At 38.1% G+C, this 14,325-nt stretch overlaps 2 protein-coding genes across 4 annotated transcripts; both read left to right on the top strand.

Moving 5' to 3' along the window:
• The first annotated feature begins 541 nt into the window (after positions 1 to 541).
• LOC132790369 (ornithine aminotransferase, mitochondrial) lies at positions 542 to 3,850 on the top strand. The gene is made up of 3 exons (XM_060798867.1): positions 542 to 925; positions 2,685 to 3,499; positions 3,564 to 3,850. The coding sequence occupies exons 1-3, from the start codon at positions 609 to 611 to the stop codon at positions 3,722 to 3,724; spliced, it is 1,293 nt and encodes a 430-aa protein (XP_060654850.1). The 5' UTR covers positions 542 to 608; the 3' UTR covers positions 3,725 to 3,850.
• A 4,671-nt stretch (positions 3,851 to 8,521) lies between these two features.
• Positions 8,522 to 13,598, top strand: LOC132790516 (E3 ubiquitin-protein ligase rnf146). 3 transcript variants are annotated; one of them, XM_060799068.1, is made up of 5 exons: positions 8,527 to 8,931; positions 8,996 to 9,135; positions 10,005 to 10,158; positions 10,807 to 11,244; positions 12,848 to 13,598. In XM_060799068.1, exons 1-5 carry the CDS (start codon positions 8,649 to 8,651, stop codon positions 12,940 to 12,942), a joined length of 1,110 nt encoding a protein of 369 aa, XP_060655051.1. In that variant the 5' UTR covers positions 8,527 to 8,648; the 3' UTR covers positions 12,943 to 13,598. The 3 variants fall into 3 exon arrangements, with proteins under 3 accessions (XP_060655052.1, XP_060655051.1, XP_060655050.1); XM_060799069.1 differs by lacking the exon at positions 12,848 to 13,598 and having other exon boundaries at positions 8,522 to 8,931; positions 10,279 to 10,824; XM_060799067.1 differs by lacking the exon at positions 12,848 to 13,598 and having other exon boundaries at positions 8,528 to 8,931; positions 10,807 to 12,366.
• The last annotated feature ends 727 nt before the right edge of the window (positions 13,599 to 14,325 follow it).

The raw sequence follows: 14,325 nt of genomic DNA on the forward strand, positions 1-14,325 counted from the left end.
GCTTCAACAATTACGCCGCGATGTCTACACGCACACATACATAGGCTGATGTCAGTACATTACAAAGAGAAACCGACAACAGCAAGAGATAAAAAGCTCCAGTTCAATTGAGCAATGGAAAATTTTTTGAATGAGTGCTGAATAATAATAACAACTCAACAACAAGACTATACATCGGTTAAGCTATTTATAAGCTCACGTACTTACATGTGCAGACGCTCATGTATATTAAAATATGTATGAATGTGTATTGCTAAGGAGCTTATTACGCCGAAAGCTACGCAGATAAGACGACTAAGTAAGTAATCCAACTAAGCTGCGAAAACAGACCAAAAAACAACCTGCTAAAAATTAAGTACAAGCACGCTATAGACACCGGTCCCTCTCTCTTTTCCACGCGCTCTCTCTTTTCCTTTCTCTCTGCTTGCTCTCTTAATGAATCTACGCTGGGGGGCTGCACTTAAAAAGCTTATCGCGTATCGCCTGACTTGACAAAAAACAAAAAAAAAGTATAAATAGCGCGCTGTCGACGCCAGCGAACTTTCAGTTAGTCCCAAACAGCGATCAAGAGTAAAAGTGTTTGAACGTTTATTATTTACTAAGCGAAAATGTTTTCCAAACTGTGCACACGCGGTATTGCCAGCCGTCTCGGTGGCATTGCCCAAAAGACACAACCCAAAGAGGCAACAGAGAGCAGCAGTCGCTCTGAGGCGGTCTTCGCACGTGAGCAGAAATACGGTGCACACAACTATCATCCATTACCGGTGGCGCTTAGCCGGGGCGAAGGTGTGCACGTGTGGGATGTGGAGGGCAAACGCTACTTTGACTATCTGAGCGCCTATTCGGCTGTCAATCAAGGTCACTGCCATCCCAAGATTATTAAGGCCCTGACGGAGCAGTCACAGAAACTGGCGCTGACGTCACGGTGAGTTGAAACACCCGAAAGAATGACAGAATCACTTTCCACCAGACGTGCCCCTTTTGCATCTTATCGGGCGGAGCTTTAAGAGCTTTATTTTCAAAATATTTCAGTGACCTTGACTTTAGCTACTCTTTGCAGCAGAGTAATTAGGTTTTAACACGCAATATGTGAGAAAAGATTAAGGGGAGCGTCAATAGTAGAAAAATGCGTATTAAAGTTTATAGATTTGTTTATACAAAATAGTAAATATTTTTATTTTTGTGTACAACTTTTATATTAGAACACAAAAACAATAATATATTTTCTTAAAACTATTGCGGTTACAGAAAAATATAATACTAGTTGCTAGGACTAAAAAAAAATGTATATAAGCAACGGAAATGATTTGCTATCACTTAATTAAGTTCCGTTATCAATAATCATGGAACTGTTGCTAACTGCGGAAAAAGAAAACACAAAACCAATTGACGGAAAATTTGAAATACTTACTCATTTTTGGACACTCAAATTAGACAAATAAAATTCTACAAATAATTGATTGGTTTTTAATGATAAATTCCTACCAACTGACAGAGTATTAATAGCTTTAATAAATAAGTCTGACTTTTTAATTGAATTAGTTAAACAAAATTAGAGCAGAGCTTTTACTGAGTACAGTACCAATTGACTGTCTGCGACTTATAAAGAGATAACGAAATGACAACTGAATTATCTGTGAATAAAAAATTACTTCACAAATATTCCACTTGTTTGTTCATTATTCCGCCTACAACAATCTCTTAATATATATATTGGCAATAGTAATTTTCTTATCTAATCAAAGTAATTGATGATTATGCTTATATGAAGTACTCTAGAGAGCGTAACAAAATATACTACTTAAAAACAGGATGAATGATAATTTGGCTCTCGAGTGTAATGACTTTAATCTCGTGATTTGCTTTACCAACACCTAAAATTATACAAAAACAAAAAAAACATCTTATCAGCTAAAAATGTATGCCATGTGCTAAAATTAGCAAACAAGAAAAATAAAATAACAAGTGATTAATCAAGCTCGTATCATTTTATGAACCTTATAAACAATCATTGAGCCTAAAAGTCAAACATTACCACTGAACCTGAAACAAAGAAAACCAATTAAAACCGGCGACAATATTCTCAAATCTCTCATAAAATCTATTCAAGTGCAACGGAATACGATAATGATTTCAAATTATGATTTATTGATGCATTCAGAGGGTGAATTGCGACTAATATTTTATTTTGATTCAGATTTGAAAATAAATGACACTTCTGAGGTTATCAGTAGCCAGATTGATTTCAATATTCCTCTTCTTATGTAGTCATGTGACTGCTGTCATAGATCTCAATTATTTCCCCATACGATTAGTGTTTTGTAGGTCTAGAATAGAGCCCTTCAAATGGTGTCTTTATTTTTAAATTCAAATCTATAATTTATAAGTTTGCCTCATTTTATAAATTAGTCTTTCGTCTGTACTTTTGTCCACCTGATTTTCTTATTTCAAACTTATCTCTGTTACATTTGTACTATGCATAATTCATGTTTCGAAAAAAGCTAATCAACTATTATATATTGTTAGATAGAATATCTCTTCTACTATAAATAAAAATCTATTATTTGATTGATTATTTTTTGAAGAGTACTCTACCATAAAATATTCCTTTTATTTACATTTAAAATTTACCTTTTTTTGGGCAACCTTTTTTAATTCCTCTCCGGTTTTCTTCCTTTACTTAGTGCTTTCTATTCGGACGTTCTGGGAGAATACGAGGAATATATTACCAAGTTTTTTGGCTACGAAAAAGTGCTTCCCATGAATACGGGCGTGGAAGGCGGTGAGACAGCTTGCAAGCTAGCCCGCAAATGGGGATACCTCAAGAAGCAGATACCCAAGAATCAGGCGAAGATCATTTTTGCACGCAACAACTTCTGGGGTCGCACATTGTCCGCCGTTTCTGCATCGAATGATCCCAGCAGCTACGAGGGCTTTGGTCCATTCATGCCCGGTTTTGAGCTGATCGATTACAATAATGTGACTGCTCTGGAGCAGGCTCTGCAGGATCCTAATGTGTGCGCCTTCATGGTGGAGCCCATTCAGGGCGAGGCTGGTGTTGTGGTGCCCGACGAGGGTTATCTGCGCAAGGTGCGAGAACTGTGCTCCAAACACAATGTACTCTGGATTGCGGATGAGGTGCAGACAGGTCTGGCACGCACAGGACGCATGTTGGCAGTGGATTACGAGGATGTTCAGCCTGATATTCTGATTCTGGGCAAAGCTTTGTCCGGTGGTGTCTATCCCGTTTCGGCTGTGCTCTGCAACGATGAGGTGATGCTGTGCATCAAGCCTGGAGAGCACGGTTCCACCTATGGTGGCAATCCGCTTGGCTGCCGCGTGGCCATGGCTGCTCTAGAGGTGCTGCAGGAGGAGAAACTGGCCGAGAATGCCTTCAAAATGGGTGAACTGCTGCGCAGCGAACTCTCCAAGTTGCCCAAGGATGTGGTATCTGTGGTCAGAGGCAAGGGACTGCTCAATGCCATCGTCATTAGCTCAAGTAAGTCATAGACAAACTTCATTTCAGTGACGATCATCAACTAAATTCTTCTTTGCTTTCTTAGAACACGATGCCTGGGATGTTTGCATGAAGCTTAAGGACAACGGCTTGCTGGCCAAGCCAACTCATGGTGACATCATTCGCTTTGCTCCTCCGCTGGTCATCAACGAGGCACAAATGCTGGAGAGCATTGACATCATCAAGAAGACAATTCTGTCCATGTGAAGCGTGTATTACAGAAGTTTCCAATCGAATAGCATTTAATAATTAGCCCCTTACAACTCTTTCAAAAGTCTGAACAAAAACTTACTATAATTTGTATAATAAAACCGAATTTTCTGCCAGTTTAAATTACTTTATATTTATTTATATCTATTATGATATATGGCTTGTTACTTTTCAGTATATTTAGAATGTAATAGTATATCGATATACCAAATAAAGCCATTGGCATTATTTAGTATTTTTGTCAGTATATTATTTTGGTACATTTAAAAAATAATACAGCATTAATTTCATTAAATTGGAAATATGTAGCGATTTCAAACATTCTATTTAAAAAATAACCCTGTTCTGATTGTCAAAATGTCTATTTATGGTTTTTGAAACCCGTTTTAATACTATCAGTATCAACACTTTTATTTGAAGTAGTTTCAGTTATATGTTGACCCCTATAAAAAATATATATAGTCATGATTTTCTTCGTTGAAAAGTGCGTGAAATTGTATCACACTTTAAGCATTCATAACGTTAATAACTAAACTGAACATTCATTTACCATCTTCCCCATTCTTTACGTCTATCTGTCCCCATTCTCTTGCTTCATTCACTCTTTTCCTGCCATGACTAGAGTGTGTCAACGTTAGCATTCCTTATTTTTTTAATTAAAATATAAAAAGGAGACCACACTCTGAATGGGGCCAGAACTCGGAACTTGGAACGTGCCGCGGTCGTTAGGCAATAAACTTGGACACCGCGCATCCTGTAGGACAATTACAAGGCGGAAAATGTCGCAACATTTTCGCCTTATCTTCGCCTGACTTTGGTGCTTTAAAAGAATAAGACGCAAACGCGCATAAAAAACGAATTAACACTGGGCGGAGGAATGCAGGGGGTGACAAAAATGTTGCCGCATTGTAACTACGCTTATCACCAGGCCGAGCAAGGATGCGCTGTGTCAGGACACAGCAAACATATTTCCCCATCCTCATCACCGAAGAACCTTTCGTCGCAAAATCGTTGTGGAAAATCTTTATTTTTAATTTTAACGCTTTATTTAATTATGTGAAGCGCCTGCTGAGGACAACAGCAGACTGAAGACAACTTCAAGTTCAAAAGTTTGCTGCTAATAAAATGCTTAAGGAGTGTCCTGTCTGGCAATAAAACCCACAAAAAAATGGGCTAAAAATTGCATTTTCTTCCTTCATTTTTTGTTGCCGTTTCTCTTTGGTTTCTCTTTTTTTCTAATAAAGACATCAACAGATGGGCGGCGATAAAATGCCCAAGATTATGGACAAAAGCTAGAGCAGAGCTGGGCACAAAAGGCAGCCAAGCGGCGTGTGGTTTTTGACACCCCCCAACAAAAGCAGAGCAGAGTCCTTTTCCTTTTTTTTTGTCGTTGGTTTCGTTGTTTGTTGTAGACGATAAGCTTCGGTCTGCAACTTGCCATTCACATTCAAAGTAGCTCATAAGACGTTGTATTAACCCAAGACTTGAACTGGCCAGGTCAACTTCAAGTGCTTTGATTGCAACTCAGAGGAGGAATGAGAAGTTTTGCCCAACGTTTTATGAGCTTTAAGATAAGATTCCCACATTCGCACTTCGTTGTCAACTGTTTTTTAATGTTCAAACTTTTAATTAGCTGAGACGGAACAATTTCTTCCCTTCTTATTCCACATCCACTTTGCAGTTCAATTGTCAACTGTTACGGGTATTTGGCATATCGCTTTCAATTGCTTTTCAATTGCTGCCAGCAAATTGCAACAACAATAACAATCAAATACAACGCGATAAAATCACAAATCGAAACATTGTCCTGGGGGCAAGCTTTGCACCTTGTTGACAGCCAAAGCAAATGGGGGCGTAAACAGGAGTAAAATTGTAATAATGGTGTAGTAAATACCCTGGAGAAATGCAACGCCTTATTTTCCAAAAAAGTATAGGTTTACAAATAAAAGTGTTCCTTATTAGCTTACTTAAAATAACTTAGAAAATGTTAACTATTTTTGTTAATTGATTTTTAAGCTAATATTTATAGAAAACAATAGAACGCTAACCAAAACAAGCATAATTAAGAATATTCCAAAATTTATATATTCTTGTTTTTATTGAAAAACATATATGATATGTATATTCTATTTCTATTCTATGTATTCTATTCTATATTCTATTCAAAAGCATATTAGATTTATTTTATTTTGTAGTATGAAATTTTGTATGCTTCACTGAAAGTTAAAACCCAATATTTAGCACATCAACAAAATTATATTCAAGTATAAATTAAATTTAATTTAATTAAAAGAAATTAAAATTAATTATTAATTATAAGGTAGTTTTTGTTCGATATATTATACAGTTAACAACCCTTCGTGGTAGTCTATTTGCTAGGGTATTAAGACTCTAACCTACTTATGGGCGTTGCGCTTCTTGTCACCTGTTGTGCCTGCTTTGCTGCTGCTTGCTGGCTGCTTGGCTGCCTGGCTTGCTTCTGCTTTATGCTCGCCTGATGTAAATCTTTAAAATCAATATGCAAGTGACAAGCAGCTGAGACTCGAGGACAAACAAGACGCCCAACCCCCAACGAGAAGAGCAGGACAGTTGCTTGAGGTGGGAAAGAGAATGGAAATGGAAATGGAATGGGGACAGGTTGAAAGTTGACTTGGATAGCTTGTCAGTGAGATTTTGGCTGGAGGCAACAGACAGTTTGGCAAATTGAAATGGTTTAGATTACGCTGAAATTGTCGCTAAGTTTTTTTTTATTAAGCAGCACATGATTTGACAACTGAAGATGCAGTGAAGTTAAAGAGGGCTGAGGAAAGCGAAATTTTAAAATATGCAAGCACAATATTCCTGGAAAAGTTATTTATAAAAAATTACTAATAACAGAAATATAAATAAAAACCCAAAAAAAAAACAATTTTTTGAAAGATTTCTTTGATAATTTTTCTATGTATTCGTATTCTTATAAATTATTTTGCAATTTGAAGCATCATATTTTCTTATAAGCAATAACCAATTTACGATCTGTTAATATAAAAAAAAACGATATAAAAATCAACATTTTAATCGGAAATTGTGCAAATTTAGGCTGTTTTGCTTAAATGCTCGTAAATTTATTAGAGCTTAGCGATACACAACATTTTCCGTAATAAGGCTCAAGGCTCACATGTGTGAACAGACAATTTTCGTTGATTAAAGGGATTTGCACAACGAAGGAAAGCAAAAAAAAAAGATAATAAAATGAATGGTTGGAGAGAGTCAAATGATAAAATAAAGAGCAATGCAAAAGTAGCTTATTACAAAATGCCGCAAAAGAGGGTGCAAAGTAGACAATAGCAAAGACGATCCCTGCCCCAAGGACAACGCAGTTCTTTTTTGTCTTTTTGAGGGTAAAAAACTGCGAAGAAAGCAGTGTGAGTTGAAATATTTTTATGCTTATGACTTGATGGCGCACTTTGTGTTAATAATCTAGAGGCAACTGCGGCCATAAACGTTTTCGGTTTTCGTGTTTTCTTTTTTTTGTGATAATTACATTCAGATTGAGGATTAGATGTTTTTCTTTGTGGTCGAATAACCACAAGGCACTGGAGACAGAAGCTAACATTATTTTGCTTTACTTGTTTGTCGCATGAAAATTCAATTGGCAGGACTCGTGGAACAATTAAAAATGGCACAAGGTGAAGGGAATGGTTGGTTCGAGTTGGAAAACTTGTGTCGCATATTAAACAGTTTTTTGGGGGAAAATCAGAGAGAGTTCGGAGCACGTAGTGGTTGACTTCTCTTTTTGCAGGCACATTTTTAAATGGCAACACTGAGTGAGGCACGTGCATTAAACAGCCCAAAGGCTCCAACAACAACAACAAGAACAACAGTAGCAACATTGGCATGTGTGGAGTAATTTACAAAACTCGTCGACAGTCGGCAGTTGAGTTCAACGCGTTTGTCTGCCCGGGGGACGCGCAATTAGGCAATTGACCATGCAACTTCAACTCGCATGGGGTGTTTGTGTGTGTGTGTGTAATTGACAAAAAATGACATGCAATTGTGGAGGACAGTCGCCCATGCAGCAAAAATAAACCAAAAATTGATTTTCATGTAATGAGTTCAAAAGGCCTGCATATGACTGTCTCCTCAACAATTGCTTGCCTCGTTCATTCTATTTTTTAGTCCTTTTTTTGCAACATGCTGACTGCATATTAAAATGTGCGTGATGCCATGTGACGAGCGTTAAAGTTTTTTATTTATGCTGCCGACTGTAAGGGCTGTCAATTTTTATGAAGTTAAATTACCTGGTTCGCAGGTCAGCTTGTTGACTACGCATTGTGTGTGTGTGAAAAGGTGTTACATGTAATGAAGCGCATAATTTTAATTGGCTTTTGCATGAATTAAATTGAATGTGTTATAATTCAACTGTAGATTGTCGGCTGAACACATTCGTTAATGAATTAATATAAATAAGCTATCATGCCAAAATTAAAAATCGTTAAAGCCGTGGTCTTCCATTTTAAATTGTCATTCAAATTGCGCGCTTTGCGTTGCGCAGTTTTATACAACACTAACGAACATTTTTCGATTCTGCGAGCATACTGCAAGTGCTGCCCATAAATTTTAATGCACAGCTTTTTAATCTGTGTATTTCTGCAATTCATAATACTATACAGCATTTTAAAGACTACTTATTTATAAATTGTTTATATTATAATTTTATTAAGTATTTGAAATAACATAAGCAAATGTATCGATTACAGCAACTTGTATATCAACAATAGTGTGACTGCATGCAATATATTATATATTTTCTAGTATATTTTGAATTGTCAACTGAACGGTCACGCTGATCAACATACCTGGGACGCAGCTGAAAAGAAAAAGAAACATTTATTTTGACGCGTTGTGCAAACGTTCGCGTACGTGAATAAATCCATAAATCATGTCGCAACAACGTGCAACAAGCAGCAGCGATGGCGGTATCAATAACACAGAGCCAAACACCCCCAATACCAACAATGCTATCATAGTTTTAGACGACAGTGACGACGAGGAGAAGGATGTGCAGTTTGTTAGTGTTGCGCGTCCTGTTATGCCTGTGATCGATCTCTGCATGTCACCATCCACCTCAGCTGCTGCCGCTGCCGCAGCTGCTGCTGCAGCGGCGACCAATTCCAACACTGGAACAGGTGATTCACTTAAAACAGCAAACAGTGAAACAACGGGTAACAATACACTACAACAACGCAAGTGCGTCTCTTAATAAAACCCTTTTTGTGTCCTCTCAAGATGGTGGCGCCTTGGCACCTGCACCTGATGCCACATCGGACTCTCAGAGCGCTGCACTGGAATGCGCCATTTGCCTACAGACCTGTATACATCCCGCACGTCTTCCCTGCGGTCACATATTCTGCTTCTTGTGCGTTAAGGTGCGTATTCCAATCACAGCCGCAAACCTAAAAAACCCAGCCCCCCTCACCCAAAGCCGGAAGCATTTGCAAGCTATTTACGCATGCAAGTTGCGTTCCTGTCGAGTTTTTTTTTGTGAATTAATTTTCATTCGCCCAAAATCGGCTTAAACGCGTGCGCCCAAAAGCAAGTTCAAGGCTGTTTCTACTACCCAAATCGAACTGGACGTGCGCCAGCTTCAATTACTATATTCTATTAGCTTCCGCATAGCGACATCGAATTGCTGGAAAAGCATAAAGTCGCTGGCCTCAATAGAAATCTTCTACATTTTTGTAATTGAAGTGAAACCAGTTTTCGTTCGTGCAAGGATAAATAGTTGTTGCACATAGTGTTTATAAATAGAATACATTCCCAGACCCGGTTGTCATTACAATGATTTAAGACGGTTTATAAATCAAAACCTTTATTTCAATGTCGAATAGTTTCAATTAAAAGTAGTTCTGTTATAAACATTGCTGTGCTCAGCTAAACATCGATATCTTAATGACATGTTAAATTATGCAAACTTCTTCATTTACATTGTTTTAAAGCGACACGATTATAGATTTAAGCTTGAATAATTATCAACCAGGAATTCAGCTTTCTAGAGATTAAGAACAACTTTAAAATATGTAAGCCTCAGGTTTGGAAGATTAGAAAGCCTTAGATTTGTATTCTCATTAGTAAAATGGTTTTGATTTATTGTGTTTCATAGTGTACGATTTGCATGCTTTAAATGAGAACAGTTCCGTTAATGTAAAGGGATTTGACTAAATATCCAAATTTAATCAGTGTTTCATTTATAAAATATTAAGAAACCATTTGTTAACCCTTTCTATTGTTCTTACAGGGAGTTGCCTACAAAAATCGTCGCTGTGCGATGTGCCGACGTGAGATTCCCGCCGAATTCCTCGATCACCCGCAGCTAGTGAATGGCATCGATGATATTTATGCCACACGTGCCACCGAGGATGGTTATCAATGGTACTACGAGGGACGCAATGGTGAGTGTATGCATTTCTTTTTGGTGGTGGTGATGGTGGCGCCGCCTTTGGCCCCCATGGAACCCAGTTCTCCATTTGTCCATAATCCAAATCACAAACACACACAAAATCAAATCGTAGGCGGTTGGTGGGCCTACGACGAGCGTACGAACGATGACATCGAGACTGCTTTTAAGGCCTTCGAAGCATATAAAACCACAAATGCTAAATGGATGACGTCTACTACACAGAGTAGAAATTCGTGTATTTCTATGGATGATGATGATTATTGCTTCGACTTCGAGTATGAGGATGACTACGACGATGTTGAATGTTACACGCAGTCCTCCACTGACAGCAGCTCCGACTGTGAAGCAGTGACGACAGATCCAAGCAAATTGACGCAGCTAATCTGTGGCCAGATATACATCATTGATCTGGCTCAAATGTCGCAGGCGTTGAGCTCACAGCCAAGCAAAAAGCGAAATATTGTGCGTCTCAAGTCGTCGGACCCAAAACCAGTGGTTAAAGGCGTCGCTGGACTTCGTGCCAAATAACTACAGACCATTTCATCTAACAAAACACTTCCTCGTTTCCCAATTTCCCGCATTTCACCATTCCATAATCCTAAGTCAACAAAAATCCACTTTTTAAATGCTTACTGTGCAGGATGGTGGCAATATGATGATCGCACCAGCCAGGACATTGAGGAGGCCTTCAAAAAGGGTGACAAATCCTGCTCCATACTCGTCGCCGGCTATGTGTACATCGTGGATCTGGAGCAGCTGGTGCAGCAGCGTCAAAACGAGCCCAATCGATGTCGTCGCGTCAAACGTGACTTGGCCACCATACCCAAGAAAGGCGTCGCTGGATTGCGCATCGAGGGCAACCAGGTGACCAGCGATACGGTCTTCAGTCGCCCCAGCAATCCCACACCGACAGCTGCCGCTTTGGGTGGCCCCTCCAGCTTTATATCGACGATCGCAGCCAGAGATGCCGCCATCCGGATTGCCAGCGACATCATTGGCTCAACGCTTGCCCATGCGGATGAGCTGACACGCGGCCTGGCGGCCAGCAATATCAGTGACAGCGCCAACGATCTGAGCGGTGAGCAAACCTACTCCAATCCACAACAAAACAATCACACAACAGGTGCAGGTGCCGGGGTTGGGTCCGGGACAACAGAGCAACAGTCCCCTGGTATGGTGGGTTTGAGTGCCTCGCACTCGCGTTCGCTTGCCTCCTCGCACTCGAATTCGATACAGGATCTCATGCTCAGTGCCACCGAGGATCTGCTGGATACGACACAGCAGGTGATTGAGACCAATCAGCATACCATAGATCTCTTCGAGCAGGCCTTGAACGATTTTCAGGCGCTCACCATGCGTAACTTTGCCGACTCCAGTGATGAGGATGACGATGATAATGACAATGCCGATGAGCATAATGCAGGCGATAATAATACAACAGTGGTTGAGCAAGCGGAGGCGAGCGAACGCCCACACAATGGACACAATGGCACAATGGGTTTTTAAACTTTCTTGAGCACACCACACTCACACACACATCCACACAATTCTACATACAAATCTACAAGACATAGCTTAGAAATACACTAAACAAAAAGTAAAATGAAAGCAGCTAAAAGCTCGAAACGCGATCGAAGTTCCTTTTTAGAAATGTCATCATTTCGGGATGTTAACTAGAGAAATGCCGCGCGTACCTGAGAACTAACTATATAAAATCACTATATAGGGCTCTATGCGTGAGCAAGAGTGCAAGACAGAAGAAGACAACAGGGTAACATACATACTTACAAATACAAATACAAAACATACACTATATATACATACATATAGAACATAAAAATTCCTTATCGATCTGAACCTGAACAAACCGTAAACTGTAAACGAGCTAACTAAAAAGGCGAGATGTGATTAGGTAATTGTAATGTCAACATATTCAAATTGTCTCTCCAAGAGTACAGACAACACACAAACACACAAAATATTCACAGAAATCCCAGATTACCAAAATACCACATAAAGTATAATATTCAAAGTTAAGATCGCTTCCGAATCTCTTTAATGGATTGTTGTCAAGCTATTCACTTATGTATGTATCGTAATCCTCTGTGTTTAACATAAGATATACTTGTGTTTACAAACAATTTACAATGATCATATATAAATGTAAAAACACAAAAAAAAAAAAAGAATATCTATTAACCCCCGCAACCGAGCCAATTAAGCATCCACCAAGAAAAGCGTAGTGTGAGAAGGACAATACAGATCTGTATATTCGATTGGGTGACCAAGAAATCAATGGACAAACTTGATGTGTACTATCATTTAACTGAAGTGCAATTCAGTTTATAAAGTAGATGTATTATTTTTGGGTAGCTTCTGCAAAACTGAACAAAATCTGTTTTGTTAGTGTTATAAGTCCGCCGTTAAGTGCGTTAAAATAATGATTAAAAAATATATAAAACATTTCTGTGAACATTTAATATATAAGTTATTATTAACATTTCGGTTAGTCACAATTGAGTCTGAATTTTTGTTTCTGTACTTTATATTTTTGTATTCCATTTACGTTGAACGTCAATTGTGTCTAGCCCGAATGCATTTGCAAATTGCCTATATACTCGAAATCGTGTATAATATATTAATAATGTATTTATGTATATTTTGTGACTACTGTTTTATAGATTCGTTTTCGATTTGTACCCCGCCATTACTTCTAACTGTGAAATGCCTATTCATAGCTACCCTTGTATCAACGATATTCCTAAAGCTCTACTGACTACAACTGCGAGAGCTCTCCTCCTCCTCCCCCTTCGGTAATATCAAAACGCAAAAAGCCAACAAAAATGTGTATTACTCATATGTTTTACATACCTGTCACATTGATCCTCATGTCCGGCAAAAATAAAAAGACATTCAATTAGATTAAGTTCATTTTGTATGCCTCCTCCTGAAAGTTTTTCTCTCTCTTTCTCTGTCTCTTCTCTCTGCCTCGCATAGTCATTTTCTTTCTCCAGTTGGTTCTCTTTGATCTGATAACTTTAAGCATCACTAAAGACTTTATTCATTTCATCATAAATTCATGCTCTAATTTAGTAATGGGAAATTAAATCAAATCAAAACTCTGTGCCAAGCGCAAAATATTAACAACTCCGCTTATTGTTAACCTTACATTAACAGCATGTCACATTTATTTAAGCAATTCATTTATGCATACACATATGTACTTGAAACATTATGAAATACTTGGTAATAACCACTCAGAATAAAACAAAAATAATGCTCCATAATGAGGCATATTTTTAGATATACCTAGTTTTATCTAGAGGAAGAAGCAGCTGATGTGTGCAAGACACGTTGATTTAGTATTATGTTTAAGAATCTTACCTATTATTGTAATTAAGTTGGCAATAAACATTCACATTCAACAAAATACCGGAACAAGTTGTTTTCTCTAATGATCATTCGACTAAATTAACAGCAAAGTTATTCCAATATACCCGTAAGTAAATAAATAAATAAATAAGTACGTAAATAAAATATAATAAGATTTGCTTTGATATCTATGTACGTACTATATTTTACATGAAGCATAAATCTTTATAGTTATCTAATCTACGGTTATCTGCAGATGACAAAAAATTGCCGACCACAATGACGAAAGTATGATTTCTAGAACGTCAACTCAAGTATTGTTAGTAATAATAATTGCAGTTATCCCAGTACATCGGATGAGACTGTCGAAGACTGTTAACTAATAAGTTCAGAGTATAGGGAAAAGTTTTATTCTAATTCTGATGTAACATATCATATTAAATTAAAACCCAATGATTAATGTGACAGTACAATCTACAATATCGTGCAATCACAGTTCTATTGAAAACATTCAGATATTTATCTTTTTCTATCAAGACTTCCATAATTGGTGTCAATAGCAAGCAACCCTCTTTCAAGAAGCACTTGTTCTCTATACTCGTTTACCTGGTCTCGACTTCAATTGAAATCCTTTTCGTTACCTTTTTGGTCTTTGTCTGTTCTTCGCGAGGGGAACCTGAAAATCGTTTGGACAGGGGGATCGGCATCGGACCCTGTCCGTCTACAAATGCTTGACTATTGAGTCATGCGCAATGGACCAAAAGAAAACGCACGTATGCAGCATATT

This window comes from Drosophila nasuta, chromosome 3 (assembly GCF_023558535.2).
Source record: "Drosophila nasuta strain 15112-1781.00 chromosome 3, ASM2355853v1, whole genome shotgun sequence".
In the NCBI taxonomy this organism is placed as follows: Eukaryota; Metazoa; Arthropoda; class Insecta; order Diptera; family Drosophilidae; genus Drosophila; species Drosophila nasuta.

What these genes read in the sequence shown, in the direction of transcription:
- LOC132790516 (XM_060799067.1), top strand. Translation starts at nt 8,649, where the DNA reads ATGTCGCAACAACGTGCAACAAGCAGCAGCGATGGCGGTATCAATAAC. An exon ending in AGCAAACAGTGAAACAACGG is followed by an intron (nt 8,932 to 8,995) that starts GTAACAATACAC and finishes TGTCCTCTCAAG; the next exon opens with ATGGTGGCGCCTTGGCACCT. An exon ending in TCTGCTTCTTGTGCGTTAAG is followed by an intron (nt 9,136 to 10,004) that starts GTGCGTATTCCA and finishes TTGTTCTTACAG; the next exon opens with GGAGTTGCCTACAAAAATCG.
- LOC132790369 (XM_060798867.1), top strand. Translation starts at nt 609, where the DNA reads ATGTTTTCCAAACTGTGCACACGCGGTATTGCCAGCCGTCTCGGTGGC. An exon ending in AAACTGGCGCTGACGTCACG is followed by an intron (nt 926 to 2,684) that starts GTGAGTTGAAAC and finishes TCCTTTACTTAG; the next exon opens with TGCTTTCTATTCGGACGTTC. An exon ending in TGCCATCGTCATTAGCTCAA is followed by an intron (nt 3,500 to 3,563) that starts GTAAGTCATAGA and finishes TTGCTTTCTTAG; the next exon opens with AACACGATGCCTGGGATGTT.